Here is a 20,394-nt window from a genome sequence, read left to right as displayed (position 1 = left end):
TCAACCATGCTGACTTTGTGATCCACAAATACATTATTCTTATTGGAAGCAAATCTGGAGAAATTAGCCCAAACATTTACAGTGAAAGTATCTTGTTGCAGCTCTCATGCTACAGTTTCATGTAAACATAAGGGTGATTATTCAATTAGGTTCAGCTGTCTGTACTAGAAACCAAGAGAAATGTAACTTCAATCCATGTTTCATTTTATACCATTTAAATGTTTGGGTAATTATGATTAAACAACTTTTATTCTGCATTAAATTAGTCAAAGGTGAAAGTAAAGAATAGTAAAAGGCTTCACTGTTCTTTTTGAACTTTTAATTTCATTCTATACAGTTTGATCAAATAAATCAAGCCTTGATTAGCAAAAGAGACTTTAAGCTTAAAAAACATTAAACTTAATTATTAGATTTCTTGTACACATGAAAGTGAATGTGACGTGTAGCCAAGTATGGTGTCCCAAACTCAGAATTTGCGCTCTGCATTTCCCCATTCATGTGCACGCACACAGCAGTGAGTTTTGAACACACTCAGGGCAGTGGCCAGCCAATTTTTTGCTGCAGTGCACGTGGAACGTTTGGGGGTTAGGTGCCTTGCCTCAGTTGTTAGACCATCAGACCAACTCAAAAATTACTCAATTAATCAAAACGTATCACAGTAGAATTTCCTGCTTTAAAACATTGTGTATGTTTATTATAGAGAGGAAGTTAAAATGTCTGGGTAGAGGACTAGCTAGAATTCTTAAATTCTGGCATATATCTTTTGTATCACGTTTTCAGGACCAGAAAAGTTCCACAAATTGAAAAATCATAATAAATGTTTTCACAGTATATAGACGTAGACGTTATGAAGTCAAGGTTAAGACCAGTGCAGTTAGATTGATGTGTCAGGTTCTCACCGCAGCACTCTTCCCTGGGAAGCTGAAAAAGGAATCTGGGCCATTTCTTTGAGCCATGGACTTCAACACGGACAGCAGCTTGACAGCATGAGGTGGCTAATAGATAAAGAAAAAAAAAACTGTATTTAGACACCAAAAAAAACAACTAACTCAAGCATCCACACAAATAAAAACTTGTAAATTGACTGCAGTATTTTTCTTGTACAGGTAAATAAAAATGATATTGTACTCTACAATTATACAGAATGTCACAAATATTTTGGTTAGTTTGAACCATGAGAAAGATCTTCTTGATTTAGAAATATTATTTTGGAATTAAATAACCCCAAAACATTTCCCAACCCGATACTTATTTGGTCCATCAGCTACAAGTACATCAGACCACATAGTCACAATAATGACTTCTGCCTGCAGTTTATAAGATATAGACACACATGGACGTGCGCTCTCCTATTGCTCTGACGCGTTCACTTGGAGCTATGATCAATGGCACTGCCCCAAGCCACCACAAAATCAGCCTAATGCATTAAAACCACCTGCCTTTCCACTCTCACAACATCTCCATCTACTAAAGACTGAAAACATTCTTAGAACAGAGGACAAGGACAAAATCAAGTGCATTTTCGTATATTTTTAAAAAGTTAATTTTTCCAAAGCATGTCATGGCAAAAAAATTATTAATGAATCAGCTTCCACTTATTTAAAGCAAACAATAGCTCAAGTTCTTTATAAAATATATCATATATTTCTTGGAGATCACAGGATCATGACGTGTGTGAGGTGGTAAGGGAAGATGTATTCAAACAGCAGATATGAGAGAAGACCCTTACCCATTGGCCTTGTTCTCCTTTCAGATTACTGAAGAACAGCTTCAGTTCCTTCACTGTGATACTGTAGCTGGCCAGCACACCCAGCATGTCCACCATCAGATCTGAAAAACACAACATACAGACATGAAGGGAATGCTACATGAAGAGATATTTATAAGGGTGCTTTCACATTTGGCTCAATTGCCTGGACCGAACCAGAGTTTGATTGCTCCCCCCTCCCCCTCAGAAATGAGATCTACAGCTCTCTGCTTGCAGTATGTCAGTGACACTCATCAGGTAAATAAGTGTAAAAAAACAAAACACATTTTTATCAAATCATATGTCATTATTAGTGGTTTACTTCCGCAATTTAGTAAGTTTGCATCCACATCAGCAACGAATCGTACCTGAGTTTACAGGAAGCGAAACCCAGATCACCTTTTTAAGCGGACTCGCATTTTGAACCATCCACGTGTATGTATATGCTGTGTGATTCTGCATGAATGTCTACGCCGACAATGTGTGTGTGTGCGTGTGCCAATGAAAATGGATTTATAAACATACTAAATTATGTTTTTTTGAACATGTAAAAATGCAGAATGTTTCTTGTGATGTGTAGGTTTAGGGGCAGGGGCAGTGTGTGTGTGTGTGTGTGTGTGTGTGTGTGTGTGTGTGCGTGCGCGCGTGCGTTAGTGTGTCGTGCGTGCGTGTGTATGTTAGTGTGTGTGCGTGTGTCTGTGCGTGTGTGTGTGTTGGGAAGGTTTAGGGGTAGTGGTAGTTAAGGGGGATAGAATGAAATGGCATTGATAAACACGCTAAAAAGCGGTTATTAGGGGTGTCCATGGTTAACCGATTGACCGATTAACCGTTAAAAATTACGTAACCGAGTGAAACATTTTGCTCAGTTAAGTGGCGTCAATGACGTGCCTTGAATTTAGTTGTAATATATGTTTGCACCCCTAGAGACCGCCAGAGCGCTCCCAGACATTTGTAATATCCACAAGAAGAAGTCATGACCAGCTTTCTAAGCGGGCAAAGAAAGCGTGGGAGCACTTTAAAAATGAGAGTGACGGGGCAAAATGCAAGTATTGCAATGCAGTGCTTACCGCATCTTTTAGGCTATAAGTTGTTCCCGGAGTATGAGTCGCATCAGTCAAAATATGCGTCATGAATAGGAAAATAACATACGTCGCACTGGACTAAAAGTGGCATTAGGGCAGAAGCAGAGCGGGAGCCGCGCGCGCTGTGCGTAACGGAGCAGAAGCAAGAAAGTTTGAAGTGAGAAACTTGTGAATGACTAGAGAAAAGCAGACGTTACTTTAACTGTAATGAAGAAAACAAAAAAGCTAATCGCGGACTGAAAGCAAGATGGCCAGAGCTGAAGGGACGAGTCCACAGATGCTTGAACTCTCTGCCGGGAGAGGCTCAGCCGCGCGAGTCAAACGCTGTGTTTGTGTGAATCATTCTCGGCTGCATATTTTACTAACGTTACATGCTCTAATCGTGCAGGCGCCCTCGCGGCCACTCGCATTGCTCATGAACTGGAGCGCATCTCATCCTAATTTAACGAAACTCAGCGTACGCCTCGCAGACATGAAATAGATCTTAAGAAACTTGAAATGTCTTTTAACAATTTAAAATGAAAAGAAATAGGCTACTCTCTGATTATGTAATCCATGATGTGCATTTCTCTATATAGGCGCGTTCACTACGGAGATGGTGGTCGTCAAATTAATAAGCTAAAAATAACCCTGACGCACACTATGGTTAACCGAGTATTAACTGCTAAGGGCCTCGGTTAACGGTTAATGAAAAACTTGAAAACGTGCAGCACTAGCGGTTATGCATCTTGATAGAAGGCCAAAAGGGCATTGTCATACATATGAGATCAGTTGGTGTGTCATACATATGAGATCAGTCTGCTTTAATAATACATACATAAATAATAGCTTCATTAAAATATAGCCTTCAAATATCTTTCAAATAAGCAATCATTGCTTTAAAAAGATCAAGTGAAAAGTCAGTAATAAAATAAAGAACAAATAATAAATAGGATTTTTCTTCCAATCCATTGCTATTATGACATTTCAATCATCTCAATTTTGCGAAAGAATAAAGTAACAGAAATGTTGCGCAATCACAAATTCGTTCACGGTCCACTCCTGAAACGGCAGTATAGTGTTCACAGCATGAAAAGCACAGCTTTTATTAAAATAGTGAATGTGATACAGAAAGCTCGCAGTGCGCTCTCAGTTTCAGTCCTACACTATAAACTTTTTTGGATATAGGCTACAATAATTTAGGCTTACATTTTTTGTAGTGAAACTCGAGGCTCCTTTTCACGCCACAAGCTGAATTTAACCAACAGCGCTGTACAACAAGTCCAAATTAGTAATGATTTATTTAAATGTCCTGTTTAAAAATGTGGAAATACACGGAAAAAACGTAATTAAATGCTGCAAATTTAATATAACTTTAATTACTGCCGTAATAACGCCTCATTTCAAATGTTTAAGTGTTTTTCTTCTCTTTCTCTTTTGAGAGGTGATGAAAGATTATTCTTGTAAATACTTTCAAGCATTTCAGTAATAAAAGTATAGGCTATTAAAATGCATCCAAATTACAGCGAAGCGAAACGATACCGTGCTTTGCAGTGGTCAAAAAGGATATAAACAATTAATTTTGAAGCAATCTCTTCTTGAAAACTCAGAGATGTGGATTCGGATGCCAATTAAATCACCACATGACCTTAGTGTGTGTCTAAAAACAGTACGTAATTCGTCCGGGGATTTTTACGCGGGTGGTTGGAGAAAAACACTGACATTCTGGATTCGGACGGCAATAAAATCACTGACTGGCCCCTGTAAATTATGAAAATACCTTGCGACCCCACAAGAAACAATTACCGTCCAAATAGGGCTTAATTCTAGTCCTGGAGAGCCACAGTCCTGCAGAGCTTTGCTTTAACCATAACCATACACACCTGAACAAGTTAATCAAGGTCTGAAGGGCTACTAGGAAGCTACATGCAGGTGAGTTCTATCAGGGTTGGAGCTGACCTTTGCAGGACTGAGGTTCAGGTTACTGTTCATTCAGCTTTAGAGAAGTCCTAAAGCATTGAGGAAATGCACCTGAGAGCACCTGTAATGCTAGTGGTCTTTATAAACTAATGTAAATTCTATATTTTGAAAGCTCCGACATGCCAAAAAAATTATATATTATATTATATTATATTCCTCCACTTTTCTGCTATAGACTTTATGCACCAGAGAAACAAGTTTGCAGCCATCTTTAGTAACTTCCTTTTTTGCAGTAGATCTACACATTTAGATGGCATCGCTGTCGAGTTATTAGCTGGTGAAGTTAACAAAAGTTATCATGAGCATTGTATTGTTTTAAGCATAAGTCATAAAATATGTCAGCAGACCGGGAAGATTTTAAAAAGATTGGTTCATTCATAAATGTGACACTTCTTTACACACCTGCGATCATGGTGTCAGCTCTGTCTATACGCTGGAGCACCAGCTGAATGAGGCCGATATCAGTGCATGCCTGCAGGTTTCGCAAACTCTTCTTCAACACAGCAGTGAACATACTCCACACCTCTGCCTGGCAAGTGGAGTCACATTTATCCAGCAGCTCTACCATGCAGATGATGCTCTCTGTCTCCTGGATGATGAAGTTCATCTCTAGATCAAACTGTCCCCCAACCAACTGCAGACACAATGAGCATAAAGTCACAAATGGAGTCAAAAGCAGAAAAATATAATATTTCTCATTCAAAACATAATTCTGGGGCAAATGGAAAAAGAATACGACAGCAGAGGAAAAGCACATTTCAACATTACAGAAACAAGTCATATTAAATTTTAATTAAAACACAAAAAAGTTACATTAATAGAGTAATAGCCAGAACATTTAAACAGCATACAAATGGCCTTATTCCTGATATTTAATCCAGATAACCAAATCACAGCAGGGTTGCAATTCATTCCAATCCCATTGTAAAACATCTGTCAGCATCTGGCTGTAAAAAGCCTCTCCACAACTGGATTATTTGGACAGGATTTCTACCTTGCACCAACACTAGCTCACTTTTAACCCTTGACCATAAGACGGTATGACCCCTGGACTAGAAAGTGCAAATGTAATCTCCTATTGTCATGAGGATGGCAGATGCTTTGCTGACATTAAGCGTAAACCTAGATTAACCTTAAAATGATGGCATCATGAATGAGTGCCATACACCGCACATAGACAAAAGCCCCCTTGTAAAGCCTTTGCATTTAAGAATGCACATTTTAATAATGAATATTCTTTTTAGGGATGTAGCAATTTGGGGTAATATAATTTTTTTAATTATATTAACAATTACATTATTTATTATATTACATACAATGTGACTATATAATCAATACCCCATACCCCAAGTGTTAACATTATTAAGCAGTGCGGAATGTTAAGGTTATACAACACCATTTTATTTCCAGAAAAACTGCAAGATTATTCCATTGGCCCTTAAAGACTATTAAGTTTGATTTTGTGAAGGTGAGTGTAAAAAGCTGTCAGCTTTTGATAGAATTCCGCACTCATTTTGAGCATCATATCAATAATGAAACCAGACAAGTATTTCAAAATAGACAAGTTCTAACACATTGCTCCAGATTCATAAATATAACTAAGTATTAGTGTGTCTGAATTGAATTAGGACCGAGGAGACTCTCACAGCAGCAAGATATTTAATTGAAGACATTTAATTGCCAAATATTGAATTGACTCAACAGAGTGAACATTGTCGGTGACTAGGTGGTGTTCTGATTTAATTGAAGGGGTGCTTGGCCTAAAAAGCTTGAGAACCATGGTAGTAAAGTAATTGGATGGCTTTATTTTACTATATTCATGTCGCCTGCTTGATAAAAAAAACAACAACAAAAAAACAGTTAAGATCAAACTAATGTAATACTGAAACAATATCAACATGTGACACGATGGTAATTTTAACTTAGCCAATAATCAGCAGCTATATATACATATACAAACCTAACCTACCTACATTTTAGCTTGGGAAGAAAACTAGCTTGCAAAGGGGTCATGTGATGTTCTTCACTGTTTTGCTGCTGAACATGGCGCATTCATTTATCAAAGCAGAAAAGGAACTTTGTATGCGTGGGTCTCAAATACTGTGCTTAAATGAATAAATTGTGCAACTCATAAAATGTGATAATTTGTCAGCACTTAATAGTTGACGAGACATTTTTACTATTGAACAGTTCTTTACAGCACATGATAAGGAAAACAATGCAGATGTCAGGAATAATACTGCTGAGGAGGAAGCGGCCATCTCACAGTCATAAGGGTCTAAAGAGATTGCTGTCATTTGCCAGCAGACAGGCCATGACCACAATTTGATCAAGGACTAGAGCGAAGTATAAATCCACAGCCTATTGGATGGAAACTGTCCCATTAAAATGACTGAAGGTGGATTAAAGGAAAGGGAGGAGAGGGGGTATCACTGTCAGTCTACAGCAACAAAGGCTAACAAGGCAGGAGATAAAAGCCATGATCAGTCTCACACACACACACACACACACACACACACACACACACACACACAGCAGCCTCCCCATTTGGGATTCTTTCTTCAAACCTACTGAATGATAGATCGCTCAGACTGTGCGAATGGAGAAATATGAAAATGAATGAAAAAGTTAAATAAATGGACTCGTATGATTGGCGGTCCTGCATTTCGCCTCCCGTTTAGCCTGTAAAATAACCGTCCCTTCATAACCACACGCTAATATATCACCACCCCCGTTTATATTTGCATTCTAGGAAGAGGAGCTGATTGCGTTGTGGCAGGCAGCATGGAGAACGGCTCTCAAATAGATCTGCGGCCACCGTGCAAGTGATTAATGGACCTGACATCCTCCCAGACTGAACGGTGGGGAATGTGACTTTGGGGTGAGGATAGTATCAGCTCACACAGACGACTCAGTGAAAAGAGGAAGATGCTTCTGTTGATTTTTACCAGAATTTGTTTTTGTTAATTGCTAAATTGAAAGATACTTTATGATGAAAATTAGTGTACATGGTTTAACATATTATCATGTAATTTTACTGTAAAATAATCTCAACTTTCTTTCTTGTCAAAAAAGTCCCCCTGCGACATATCCACTTACTCAAATTCATGATATGGCTTTCTGTGTTGACAACAGTATTATTATTATAGAAGTAATCAATACATTTTAAGATAAAAAGCCAATTGTGGTAGTTTGGTAACTTGATGAAATATATGTTTAGAAGTTGTAAAATATACAGTCAGTAATCAATATGCCATTCTGTATACCTGAAGGATTGCCACCTTTTTTTTAATGGTTAACGTCTTGCATCCACAGCTGCCTTTTTTAAATGATTTACATTTTTGTTGATATAAATGTTAGTTTGGTTGTTGTGCAAATCTGCCTCTCAAAATAAAGATTTCAGGAGAACTCTTTCTTGTTTCTTGTTCAACTCTCTAGAAGTTTGTCAAGTAACAATGAACTTTGACGTGTACTCAAAACATTTAAAAACAGAGAATTTTAATATTTTAATGGCCTATGTAATTATAGATCACACTCCATCAAACGGAATAATGAGTAAAAATGCGTTGGTTCTTGTAAATATAAAAAGACTTACCATCTCTTCTGATAGAATATACAAAAAAGTCTTTAGATATATATTATACAGAGACTTTAGGACAGATCAAATAAAAAAGACAAAACAAACCCGCAAATTTGGCAGTTATAAAAGGTTAAATTACTTATTTCAGGGGTCTGCAAAAATTTTATCATAAAGTACAATTATATAAGTATAGGTTTTATAAGTACAATATAAAACCGCAACAAGCCTATAGGCAACTATGGTAACGTAAATTCATAGCCTACTAAGTTGAGAAATACTTGACAATTATTAGTAACTGTAGTATTAATTAGTCTGTCTTTGAATAAAGATTTTTCTATTTTTCTTGGTGAATTCATTATCATTCTCTGCGACTCTGCTCTGGAGACCTCCTGGGGAAGGTGGGTGGCTCACACTAGGGCTGCACAACAGTGTTTTAGCCTCAATATTGCAATGTGCTTTAATAAAAACATTTTACATATAATTTAATATAACAAATTTTATTTCATTTATACAGTGAAGTCTAGGCAGTGTTATGTTTGATTGATATATTTGATTATTCAGTTTCTGAATACTGTTAGACAAAGCACTGTTCATTTGTCTCTTTGTTCTATTGTATTTATCTATTCTTGTAATTTAGTTCATTAGTGTATATGTAGATTCCTCTCCCATCATTCTATGATTCTTTTTTTAATTTCACCTGGTGAAATAGTTTTCATATCGCAATACACATCACACAAAAACCAAATATCGCTATTTTAGCTTTCTTAAATTTCGCAAGCCCTATCTGTCCTATATCCTATCTTTATCCTGATCAGAGACCACAGTGGAATTATTTTGGTTTCTTTACCATATCTGTTTTTCTCACTCTGATTCTCAAAGACTCTGCTCTAGCTGATGATGCAGTCACCAGATCCCTCAGAGGCAAACGAGCCCTGCGTTTCACCTCTGAGGACCCATTGAATTAATAATGGGTGAACAGCTCTTAGTCCAGGACTGACAATAACAAGAACTTTTCTCCATGGTGAGGAAGATAACACCAGGGACAGCTACGCACACTATACGTACAACCTCTGGTTGCTGGCTAGCATCTTATTTTTAGAACTAAACAAATGACGTTATACAGAGGAAGACTTTAGCTCACTGCTGGGAATATAAAGAAATGGAAAAGAGCAGTATCATTCAAAACTGAAAAAAGTCAGACTTGATCTTAAACACTTCTCGAAAGGCAAATCCTCTTCTTCACTAAACAAATTTTCTCAGCTCTCAAACAGCATTTGCTAATTTTAGCACAAGGTTTGTAAAGAAAATACACAACAAATGACTAAACTACTTGCAATAGCACCATCCACAAGGACAACATGCATTTTCATTCATCCATAAATCATTATCTGTTGCAGCCCATCAAGTAATCTGAAGAGGAAGGCAGATACACACTAGGGCTATGACGGTAAGGACATTTTACCACCAGTTAAATGACATGTGACCACTGGTATCACCGGGGAGGTGTTTGAGTTCTTCCCCTCTTTCCCACATCGCTTATAAATGCTCGTGCTGTGAATTTGGTGGTAACTCTGGGGCGGCAATTGCTTGAATGGTGGGTTCATAATCATTCTTAACGAAAAACGCAACAAAAAAAACAGTACACTGACAAATTTAAAACACAGAACTTAAATTAACAAAACGAATTAACAATGAATTAACAAAACGAACGGTTTCTACCAGACTGGTCTGAAATAGTCCCAATATAAACACTTATTATAATTACACTTATTATTTTAAGTGTAGCATAATAATTCAGGGTAAAAAAATTAATAAAAAACATGGTTTGGAAAATGGATTCATATTGTACACTCTTACTGTATAATTTTTCTAAATCTTTAACACAAAAAAGTTAGGGACAACAGCTTTATCAAGACGAATATATGTACAGCAGCCTCATTTTTGTGGGGCACTTGAATGTGTGTGTGTAAATTAGAAGTGTTGCCCCGGATACTGCCACTTTCATCAGGCAAAGTTTATAGATTGCCTGTTTATAGATCACACTGAATTGAACAGACATGTTTAGTTTTTAATTGTAGTGTTTGTTCTCTAACTAAACTAAATGTTTTTTATTACTATAAAAAAAATACCATCCTAGATGTACTGTATATGAAATTTGTCTTTAGGTGATCACAAGTGAAGAGCTGACACTTCAAAAACTGCACAAATCAGACACAATGGAAAACCATACAACCCCAGTTAATTAATCAAATATATTCTGAAATGAAACGATAGCTATGTGTGAGAAAAAATATTGCATATTTTATCAACAATTGCATATGTGTTCATGGGGTTGTGTAGATTATCATTGCGGTCGCTGTGTGCATATATTTTTTTTTTTAAATAAAAAATCTGATAAAACAAAGTCATATACTTCTAGGACAACATGAGGGTAAGTAATGGAGTAATGAGTAAATGTGACCATCGGTTTAAAGGGTTAGCTCACCCAAAAAAGAAAATTATTTCATTAATTACTCACCCTCATGTCATTGGACACCTGTAAGACCTTTGTTCATCTTTGGAACACAAATGAAGATATTTTTGTTGAAAGCTGATGGCTGAGAAAGGCTTCAGAGAGGCCTCCATTGGCATTCGGTACATTCCCACTCACAAGACCCATAAAAGGCACTAAAAACATCAATACAACGTCCATCTCACTACAGTGGCTGTACAATAATGTTACTATGCGACGAAAATAGTTTTTGTGCGCAAAAAAAAAAAATCTAAATAATGACATTATCTGCCACGTTATTGTCTTCCGTGTAGGTCTCGGATGTGAACTCACGCGATAGCGGCGCTCCTCTTCGCTTCCGGGTCATGTATCTGAACGGCGGATGTGCGTCATTCTCGTGCATGCGTCGAGTTCACGTCAATAACTTGGTGGATAAAGTCGTTATTTAGATTTTTGTGCGCACAAAAAATATTTTCGTCGCATTGTAAAATTATTGTACAGCCACTATAGTGAGATGGACTTTGTATCGATGTGTTTAGTGCCTTTATGGGTCTTGTGAGTGGGTGAGTGGGAATGTACTGATTGCCAATGGAGGCCTTTCTGAAGCCTTACTCAGTCATCAGCTTTCAACAAAAATATTTCATTTCCTAAGATGAACTAAGGTCTTACGGGTGTCCAACGACATGAGGGTGAGTAATTAATGAGATAATTTTCCTTTTTGGGTGAACTAACCCATTAATGTGACCACAGTACTGTCGCTGAATGTGAGCCAGTGCAGGATAAAACCACAGAGATGACAGCGAGAGATAGGGAAACGAGCAAATAAGAACACATTTATGAGGAAATCTGTTTAGGCTGAAAATGTGAGGGAATAATCTCCAACATACACCAGACAATTGCCAGAGATACATTTACATTTTTCACATTTGCAAGTCTAATGAGTTTAACGTTCAAGTCTCTACCCTTGCTTTTCCCACAAACACAAGTGAAACAAGTGAAAGCTCCATCAGTTTTACCTGAAGTAAATATGTACTTCCTGCTGTTTTTGTAATAGTGATTTATGTTCAAAAAAAGAGGAAAAAAGTCCATCACTGATCAGAAAAAAGTGTAGCATATTACATACACTATTAAATAAATGTGTTTTTTATATGAAAAGACTAATGATCTGACCAGATTGGCTACATTAACATAAGTTCCAGCACATTGCGTTTTCATTTCATTTTAAACAAACAAACACACATACACACACACACACACACACACACACACACAATCATAAACTGACTAGTTCTAGCAGACCTAATGGATGAAATTCTGCAAATTCTCTGAATGAATTTGAACAATGATGTTGATTACTGCAGCTGACTGAATCTCGTTCACTAAATGATAGCGAAGCTCTATAAAATCCATCTTGCTTTTGCACACTTTCAGGTCACTTTTTGGACATTAGCATTAGTTACGATGTCATCAGCCTACAGCAGTACTGGGTCAGTGAAGCTTATTTTGGTTGGTCAACCAAGCATTCAGTCAACTAAGCACACTGAAAGTACAAAAATTCTAAAAGCTTTTGAATAAAAAAAGCCAAATAAATCAGCTGCACAGTCTTTATTGACTATTATTACATTTTTCATGAGTATAAGAAAAGATTATGCATGAAAGTGAAATGTCATGTTTTCGATAACTGCGTACACCTATTCGAAAAACCAAACTATTTGAAATGTACATTCTCCCTTGGGTATAAATACCAGTAGCCTAGATCAAGAAAAAAAAAGAAAAAACAACAACATTTTAATAGCCACGCAGTTGTAGATCACACTCCATCAAACGGAATGAGTAAAAATGTGTTGCTTTTTATAAATATAAAAAGACTTAGTATCTCCTCTAATAAAATATACAAAAAGCCCTCTAGATATATATTACACATACAGACTTCATTAGACATAAAATAAAAAAAGACATACCTGCAAAATATTTACCAGTTATAAAAGGTTACATGACCTACATAATTGGTCACCAACAATTTTATCAAGTGCCATTTTTACATTCTCCCATGGGACTATAAGTACATTAAGTACATCACATATTTTTATTGCAATTAAATACTTGCCAAACATTAACGTGGATAACTGGTACTATCTCAGGCAGATTCCTGATGAATTTTGATGCACTGCATTGTAAGGACCCTCAAAATGGTGTCAACAAATTACTTTACTTTTTTTTTTTCGATCAGAAGTGTACTGTGGTGTAAATTTCTTTGTCACAGGGACAGCAATTAAAAAGTATTTGTAATGTTATTGCTTGTTTTTGAATCTGTATATTTCACTAGAAAGACAGCATTAAAAAGGAGTTTGGAATTTAAATTGAGTCATTTACATTTTATTTCCGTCATAAATAGTCATTACTTTTATGTTTAATTGCGTTACTTTGAAGAAAAAAAATATATACGAAAAAAATTAACTGCACTAAATTATTTTATTTTATTTATACATTCATAAATGCATCTATTAATTTCCCTATAACATCCATCTTTTTTGTCCTTCATCAAACAGATGTGCATTCGGCCATCACATGAGCAGAGGATTTCTGACCATAATCAATGCTCATTTCTCAGATTGGTTGCCATCCTCTAATTATTACTGAGACTGACCCTGCTATCAGCTGAGGCAGAACACTCAACTGCTCATCCCTTGCACTGATAATGTTGAAGTGTGTATATAACAGTCACTATCTAATAGAGCAATCAGCCTCCAGTCTCTGTGAGGCGGTTAAATTAAGCATTGGAGAGGAAGAGAAGGACGGCCAACAGGAAACCTCTCTCATTAGCAGGGCGTAGACACGTCCAATTCATGGGAAAGGCTCTGTTTTACATAGCTCTGTATAGTACTAGGAGTTAAATGTTCATTTAAAAATGCTTATGTTGAGTTATAATGTTTATAAGTTTGAATCAATGAATAATCCGATCAGCAGCGTAGAGTGAGAATATCGAATGGGGTTTGGCATGTAGATTTAGTAGGTCACATTTAGATGGCACAGCTCATATTATATTTGGATATAATGAAAGTCTTTGTGCTGCATGTGGAGCTAAAAATAGCATTTCAAAACTGCAGAGGACAACAACAAGGAAGTGGTCCAAGTTGTTTTGGAGCTTGTATACATAACACAATAGTCAAAAACACACATAAAGGATGTGGCCACATAATGGCCAGAGTGGCACTGGCTCACACAACGCGATACAGGGCTGCCAGTGCGACATATATGTTACACGTGCTACGCAAACAAATCATTCTGTGATGAATAAATTTACCACACCTCCGCTTGTTTGCATGAAGTGAGTGAGTGCTCTTTTTTATATGTGAGGTTAATCAAGGGCTGAAAAATGTACTGGAATTGAACCGAAATAGCAATTTGGCTTAGTGCAATTATTTTTTTAAAATGGCTACGTTTTAGTTAAATAAGTATATGCGCAGCACTGAGATCAGAGCGCATCAGTCGGTTCACAGTATGCTGCTTAATCTCTGCAAGCGCTGTGAGTTTGAGTCACTTAAAAAAACATGCATTTTAAAAAGCAACATGTGCCAAATATCTAACTTTTAACGAGAAGCTTTTACAAACCTGTTGTCCAACAAAACAGAACATTTAATGACATATTATCTATCTTTATAACATTATTCGAGTGTTTGAAATAATTTAATTTTGTGATCCTATGTGGCTTCATATAGTATAACACTTCATCCAAACTACATGCGACACGACGTGACGTGACGCTGCAACACGCGGTAAAATATGGCTTTTATCGCGTGTTGCAGCGTCACGTCACGTTGTGTCGCATGTAGTTAATCCGAGTTTTTGTCCTAACCTGTCACGACGGCGACATGCAATGAAACTATTTTAGAAATGGTTTATATTTCTTGAGATATTGTGGCTGGAACAACAACACAAAATGATAATTACAGGTAGTGTTTTATTTATGTGATTTATTTAATGTTAAAAGCGTGTAATGTGACTTTTTTGAATATCATTTAGTGCTTAAACAAAGTGCTCCCAGCTTTGTTTAAGTTAGTCTGACTAAAAGCAACAATGGATAATTCACCTCAGATCTTGAAATGACAAAGATTCTTTTAGCAATCCAGTATGTATTTTTAGTAGAGGTGTAACGATACACTCGTGTCACGATTCGATATGTATCTCGATACTGAACTCACGATACGATTTGTATCCCAATATTTTAAGCCAAAATAATGTTGTTGTTTTTTTGTACATTATTATTATTATTATTATTATATAAAATTATTTGTGTTTTATTAGGCCTATCAGGACCCACAAATATTATACATTATGTATAGTTGTTGTATGATTCTATGTAATAATAATATTAAAGGGGGGGGGGGGGGTGAAATGCTGTTTCATGCATACTGAGCTTTTTACACTGTTAAAGACTTGGATTCCCATCCTAAACATAGACAAAGTTTCAAAAACTAATGTTGGACGTTTGATGGAGTATTTCTTTGTCAAAAATACTCCTTCCGGTTTCTCACAAGTTTCGGATAGTTTTTTTCGAGTAGGGCTCGGCTTGACGTTAATAGAGCGGAAGGTCCTTGTATGGGCCGTACGGTCTCTTCTCCCGGTAGGGTGCGCGCGTGCGTGACTAGAGCGAGAGAGGAAATGCACGCCCATAAACACTCTCTCAGGTGCAGATCCAGTCGTCTGTGAACACTAATGACGCGCCGCGCTCCACTTTATTCCTATGGGTGACATCAAGCGACTTCAACGCTTCAGCACAGCATTCCTGGAAGGCAGCGCTGCATTTGAACCGATTTGAACGCAGAAATGACGGGAAGCTTCACAACATCGCTTAAGTCACGTCGCAAAGTGGATTTCCACAGTCACTGCTGTCAGGACTTCACCAAATCATACCAAAGAAGTGTGTTTTTGACGGAGCGATCCCAGCGATAAAGGTTCGTTCCTGCTTTGGAAGCAGCCGGTGAGTAAAACTGCTTCAAATGTCTCTGCTATTGGCTCGTCGCGTGAGTAAACATCAGTAAACGACACGGTCGCGTGCGTCGTCATTCAAATGCGCTAACGGTTACTCCATTGTTGTTCTATGTATAACGTTACACTAGTCTGACGTGCAAAACCATTTTGCTTGCTACTGCTAAGGTTTAGTCACATACAATAGTCCATAAACCGAATCATGTCCTCATAAACTGAGAGTAAACACACACAAATGTTGACAGTCCACTAAATACAGTACATACCACAGAGACGGACGTCCTGCTGTTGCTGTTTCTCCTGTTCAATTTATTTCAGCCTCTGAATGATTCTGGATCATATATCTATTAGCTGAGATCGCGATGGGTTTCTCCACGCTTGAGGACGTCACCACTTTGCGCATTCGTCATTCTTTAGCTCCGTCCACTCGATACGCCTTCAGGCGCTCGTTTTTTTTCCGGAAAGACTCGGTACAGCCCATATTTCTTTTATAAATATAATAAAATTAAAGACTTTTCGGAGATATGAAGGATGCAATACTACTTCATAGGTACTCAAAATTGACATGAGATTGACTGAAACTGAGTGTTTCACCCCCCTTTAATGTAATAATGTGTCACTGAAACTCTAAACTTTATTTTTTTTTTTCCCCCATCACACATTATTCACATTATTCATCTCTCCCCATGCCTGCTATGCCCTGCCTCTCCCGCTATTAATGCAGTATGTTAGCCTGACAAGCCAGACCCCCATCAAGATGTTTGGTCTGGAAACTCACCATTGACAGGGCTCAATCCGAGGGGCGGGATTAGGGCTGAGCGATATGGCCCAAAAAAAAAATCCCCGATTTTTGCCAAAAAATTCGATTTACGATTTTAATGGATTTTTTTCCCCCCTCCTACTTAAAATCAATCTGCATGCCAAAGAAATTGTTCAAAACAAGTTTTAACTTTATTTTGTTTAGGTAAAATATTTGCGGCTTGGTAGAGTGCCTACCTGGGGTGCAAAACTTTCAGCATGTGAATAACCCAGAACATTCCACAGTATAAATGGGCACCATATTTTTTGCAATATACAGTATACATATCAAAGGTTTATTAATTGATATGCAGATCAAATTAACTTTTATTAACAACAGTAATGTGCAAAAAAGTATAGGGAAAATTGAAATGTTATGCTATTTAATAATATGCTAATGATATTATTAAATATAGATTACCATTGTTCTTCAATATTCTCACACTGAACTGACCGACAGCTTCAGTTATTATTAAATGAGCTATTTACTTGCTTTCTGTGTAATTTAGTTTTTCATGAGACTTGGTGACTTCGTACTTTTCTCCATATATTAGGGAGTGGAAATGGCTAATCATCAATAAGTGCTCTTCTGCTGGTTATAGTGGTGGGCAATGCATATCTTTTTTTAATAAAAAATGCTTGTTTGCCACAAAATGGATTAAACATTAAAAAAAATTAACTAAAATACTATTTCTTTCACAAGACCCCTTTAAACTTTTAGTTTTACAAACCATCACATTAAAAATAGCATATTTTGGATATTTAGAGCTTTGAAGTGCTGGAAATAAGTGCAGTAAGTGTACAAATAAGTGTACGAAACCATTGGAAAGTGCTTGAATTTCAATCTCAAAAGGTTGTACGAATCCTGAGATAAATAATGACAACAACATTAAATCTATGTGGTTTTACTACAGTAAATCATGGTGAATGTTGGTGATTTGTGACTGAAACCCCTGACCTTCGCTCATGTTGTCTCCACGTCAGCTCTGTCTGATCTGATATCTGTGGTTCATAACAGATAATTCTGCGGCTAACGCTTCCACTAGATCACAGTAGCGATGTTATTAATTCTGTGGTGAATTTAAACGCTCTCTCACTGGATCTCCAGCGCTGTGTATCGTGTGTGTCACGAGATCGGCCCGTGTATGAGCTCGCGCTGCGTTCGTTGTCCGCGCAGCTCAAATGAGCGCAGTTCCGTTCAGACTTCAAACACACTTTGCAGCGGGGTATTGTTAATAGTTCTGTGAAATACTGAACCAATGACACTATGTTGAGACGCTATCCTTGTTGTTTGTGTCTCTGTGGCAATGGCAAACGCGCGGGGGAGGGCTGAGCCATTACGGGAGCCCAGAGGGAGCGTCGGCGGATTTTAAAGAAAAAAAACGATTTTCATTCACAAAAATCGACATAAAACTACAAACTCGAATTAATCGATAAAATCGATTTATCGCCCAGCCCTAGGCGGGATAAACGGTTGTCTTTCAAACTCCCTCTGCCCGTGATAGGATAGCGCTACAACCAACCAGAGCAACGAAGGTGAAGCGGAGCTCATTGATAGCATAGACGGTTGATAGATTAAACATTCACCGTATCCGGTCGGCAAAACTAGAACACATCTTCCTTTTTTAAGAATGACTCCAGTGCCCGTTCTTTGTTCTTTTCTCAGAGAAAAGCTTAAAGGGGGGGTGAAATGCTGTTTCATGCATACTGAGCTTTTTACACCTTTAAAGACTTGGATTCCCATCCTAAACATAGACAAAGTTTCAAAAACTAATGTTGGACGTTTGATGGAGTATTTCTGTGTTAAAAATACTCCTTCCGGTTTCTCACGAGTTTCGGCGAGTTTTTTTCGAGTATGGGTCTAATTGACGTTAAATAGAGCGGAAGGTCCTTGTATGGGCTGTACGGGCTCTTCTCCCGGAAGGGTGCGCGCGCGTAACTAGAGGGAGAGAGAGGAAATGCACGCTGTAAACAGTCTCTCAGGTGCAGATCCAGTCCTCCGTGAACACTTATGTCGCGCCCCGGGAAGGCAGCGCTGCATTTGAACCGATTTGAACGCAGAAATGACGGGAAGCTTCAAGGCATCGCTTCAGTCGCGTCGCAAAGTGGATTTCCACGGTCACTGCTGTCACAGGACTTCACCAAATCATACCAAAGAAGTGTGTTTTTGACAGAGCGGTCCTGCTTTGGAAGATGCCGGTGAGTAAATCAACTTCAAATGTCTCTGCTATTGGCTACCGTCGCATGAGTAAACATCAGTAAACGATACGATCGCGTGCTTCGTCATTCAAATGCGCTAACGGTTACTCCATTGTTGTTCTGTATAACGTTACACTAGTCTGACGTGCAAAACTGTTCTGCTTGCTACTTCTAAGGTCTAGTCGCATACAATAGTCCATAAACCGAATCATGTCCTCATACACTGCGAGTAAAGACACAGAAATGTGGAGAGGCCATTAAATACAGTAACTTACATACCACAGAGACGGACGTCCTGATGTTGCCGTTTCTCCTGTTCAGTTTATTTCAGCCTCAGATTTGATTGTGGATCATTATCTGTATTAGCTGAGATAGATGGGTTTCTCCACGCTTGAGGACGTCACCGCTTTGCGCGCTTGTGATTCTTTAGCTCCGCCCACACGATACGCCTCCAGGCGCTCGGTTTTTTCCGGAAAGACTCGGTACAGCCCATATTTCTTTTATAAATATGATAAAACTAAAGACTTTTCGGAGATATGAAGGATGCAATACTACTCTATAGGTACTCAAGATTGACATGAGATTGACTGAAACTGAGTGTTTCACCCCCCCTTTAACTCCAAGTCTTCCAGAGTCAGAAGCAGATTCGAAAGACCGCCGTTCGCCAGTTTCTGTGTTTACTAGAAGCACGAGCGCAACTCGGCCGTCGTCATTATGTTAAGCCCCGCCCACCGACTCTATACACGATGTGATTGGCCCGACCAGAGTTTGCCGTTTACAGCTCAGAAGTGAATTGAGAGTTGCTAGACGACACTCGCGGGTAGATTAGATTTGCTGCCGCTAAGGGTGTGTCTAGATTTCTAGGCTAGCAGTATGTAAGAATGAACCATGAAATGCTTTGAATAATCATAATACTAAAACTAAATGTGATCTGGTAATTTAAGTTGTGTTTGCGCTTTCACTAAGGAGTGTCGCTTTAAATAGTGTTTGCACTTTCACTTTGAGGAGTGTCACTTTAAATATTTGATATAAAATTAAAAAACTATAAAATTAAGTTCTATTTTCAAGTGCTCAACCAAAATGGATAAATGTTGTTTGGATTGTGATTAGTGATATTGGGTCAAAATTGATTTAATATTAAGCAAGAGGTGTTATGTTCCTCCAGTCTGCAATTTTTGGCAAATAATATGTTGAAACCGATCTTTTCTGAAGGCTTGTCAGTGCTGTTAAATACATTGAAAACTTCAGGCAGTGCAAGGCATCTGACAAGGTGAACTGCTGTGTACGGCGAGAAAAGATAACAGTGAAAATCAAATCAGCCAAGCAGTTCCTTCAACACAATCTACTCTCTAAATATAGAAAACAGACAGACTGTACGCAACTTTTTTTATTTTCAGCCAAATCAGAAAGTGATCTGATACTTTGAAGTGTCTGTCACCACTAAAACACATTTACATTTTATAATAACATTCAAAGACTTGTAATGACAACTAGGATTTGTTGTACCTCATGATCAGAAATTTGTTCCCTACAGCCATTCAAGATGAAC

The 20,394-nt window shown here is 37.8% G+C and overlaps 1 protein-coding gene across 1 annotated transcript in view; it reads right to left on the bottom strand.

Moving 5' to 3' along the window:
- The window catches only part of lrba (LPS-responsive vesicle trafficking, beach and anchor containing), a 334,073-nt gene that overhangs the window by 277,676 nt on the left and 36,003 nt on the right, over positions 1-20,394 (bottom strand). Inside the window, 3 exon segments of the mRNA XM_067441679.1 lie at positions 900-995; positions 1,730-1,830; positions 5,191-5,422. Coding sequence (XP_067297780.1) covers positions 900-995; positions 1,730-1,830; positions 5,191-5,422 — 429 coding nt within the window.

The sequence above is a fragment of the Pseudorasbora parva genome, chromosome 4 (genome assembly GCF_024679245.1).
Source record: "Pseudorasbora parva isolate DD20220531a chromosome 4, ASM2467924v1, whole genome shotgun sequence".
Lineage (NCBI taxonomy): Eukaryota > Metazoa > Chordata > Actinopteri > Cypriniformes > Gobionidae > Pseudorasbora > Pseudorasbora parva.
The sequence above is the reverse complement of the archived record's forward strand: the minus strand, read 5'-3'. Positions and strand labels throughout refer to the sequence as shown.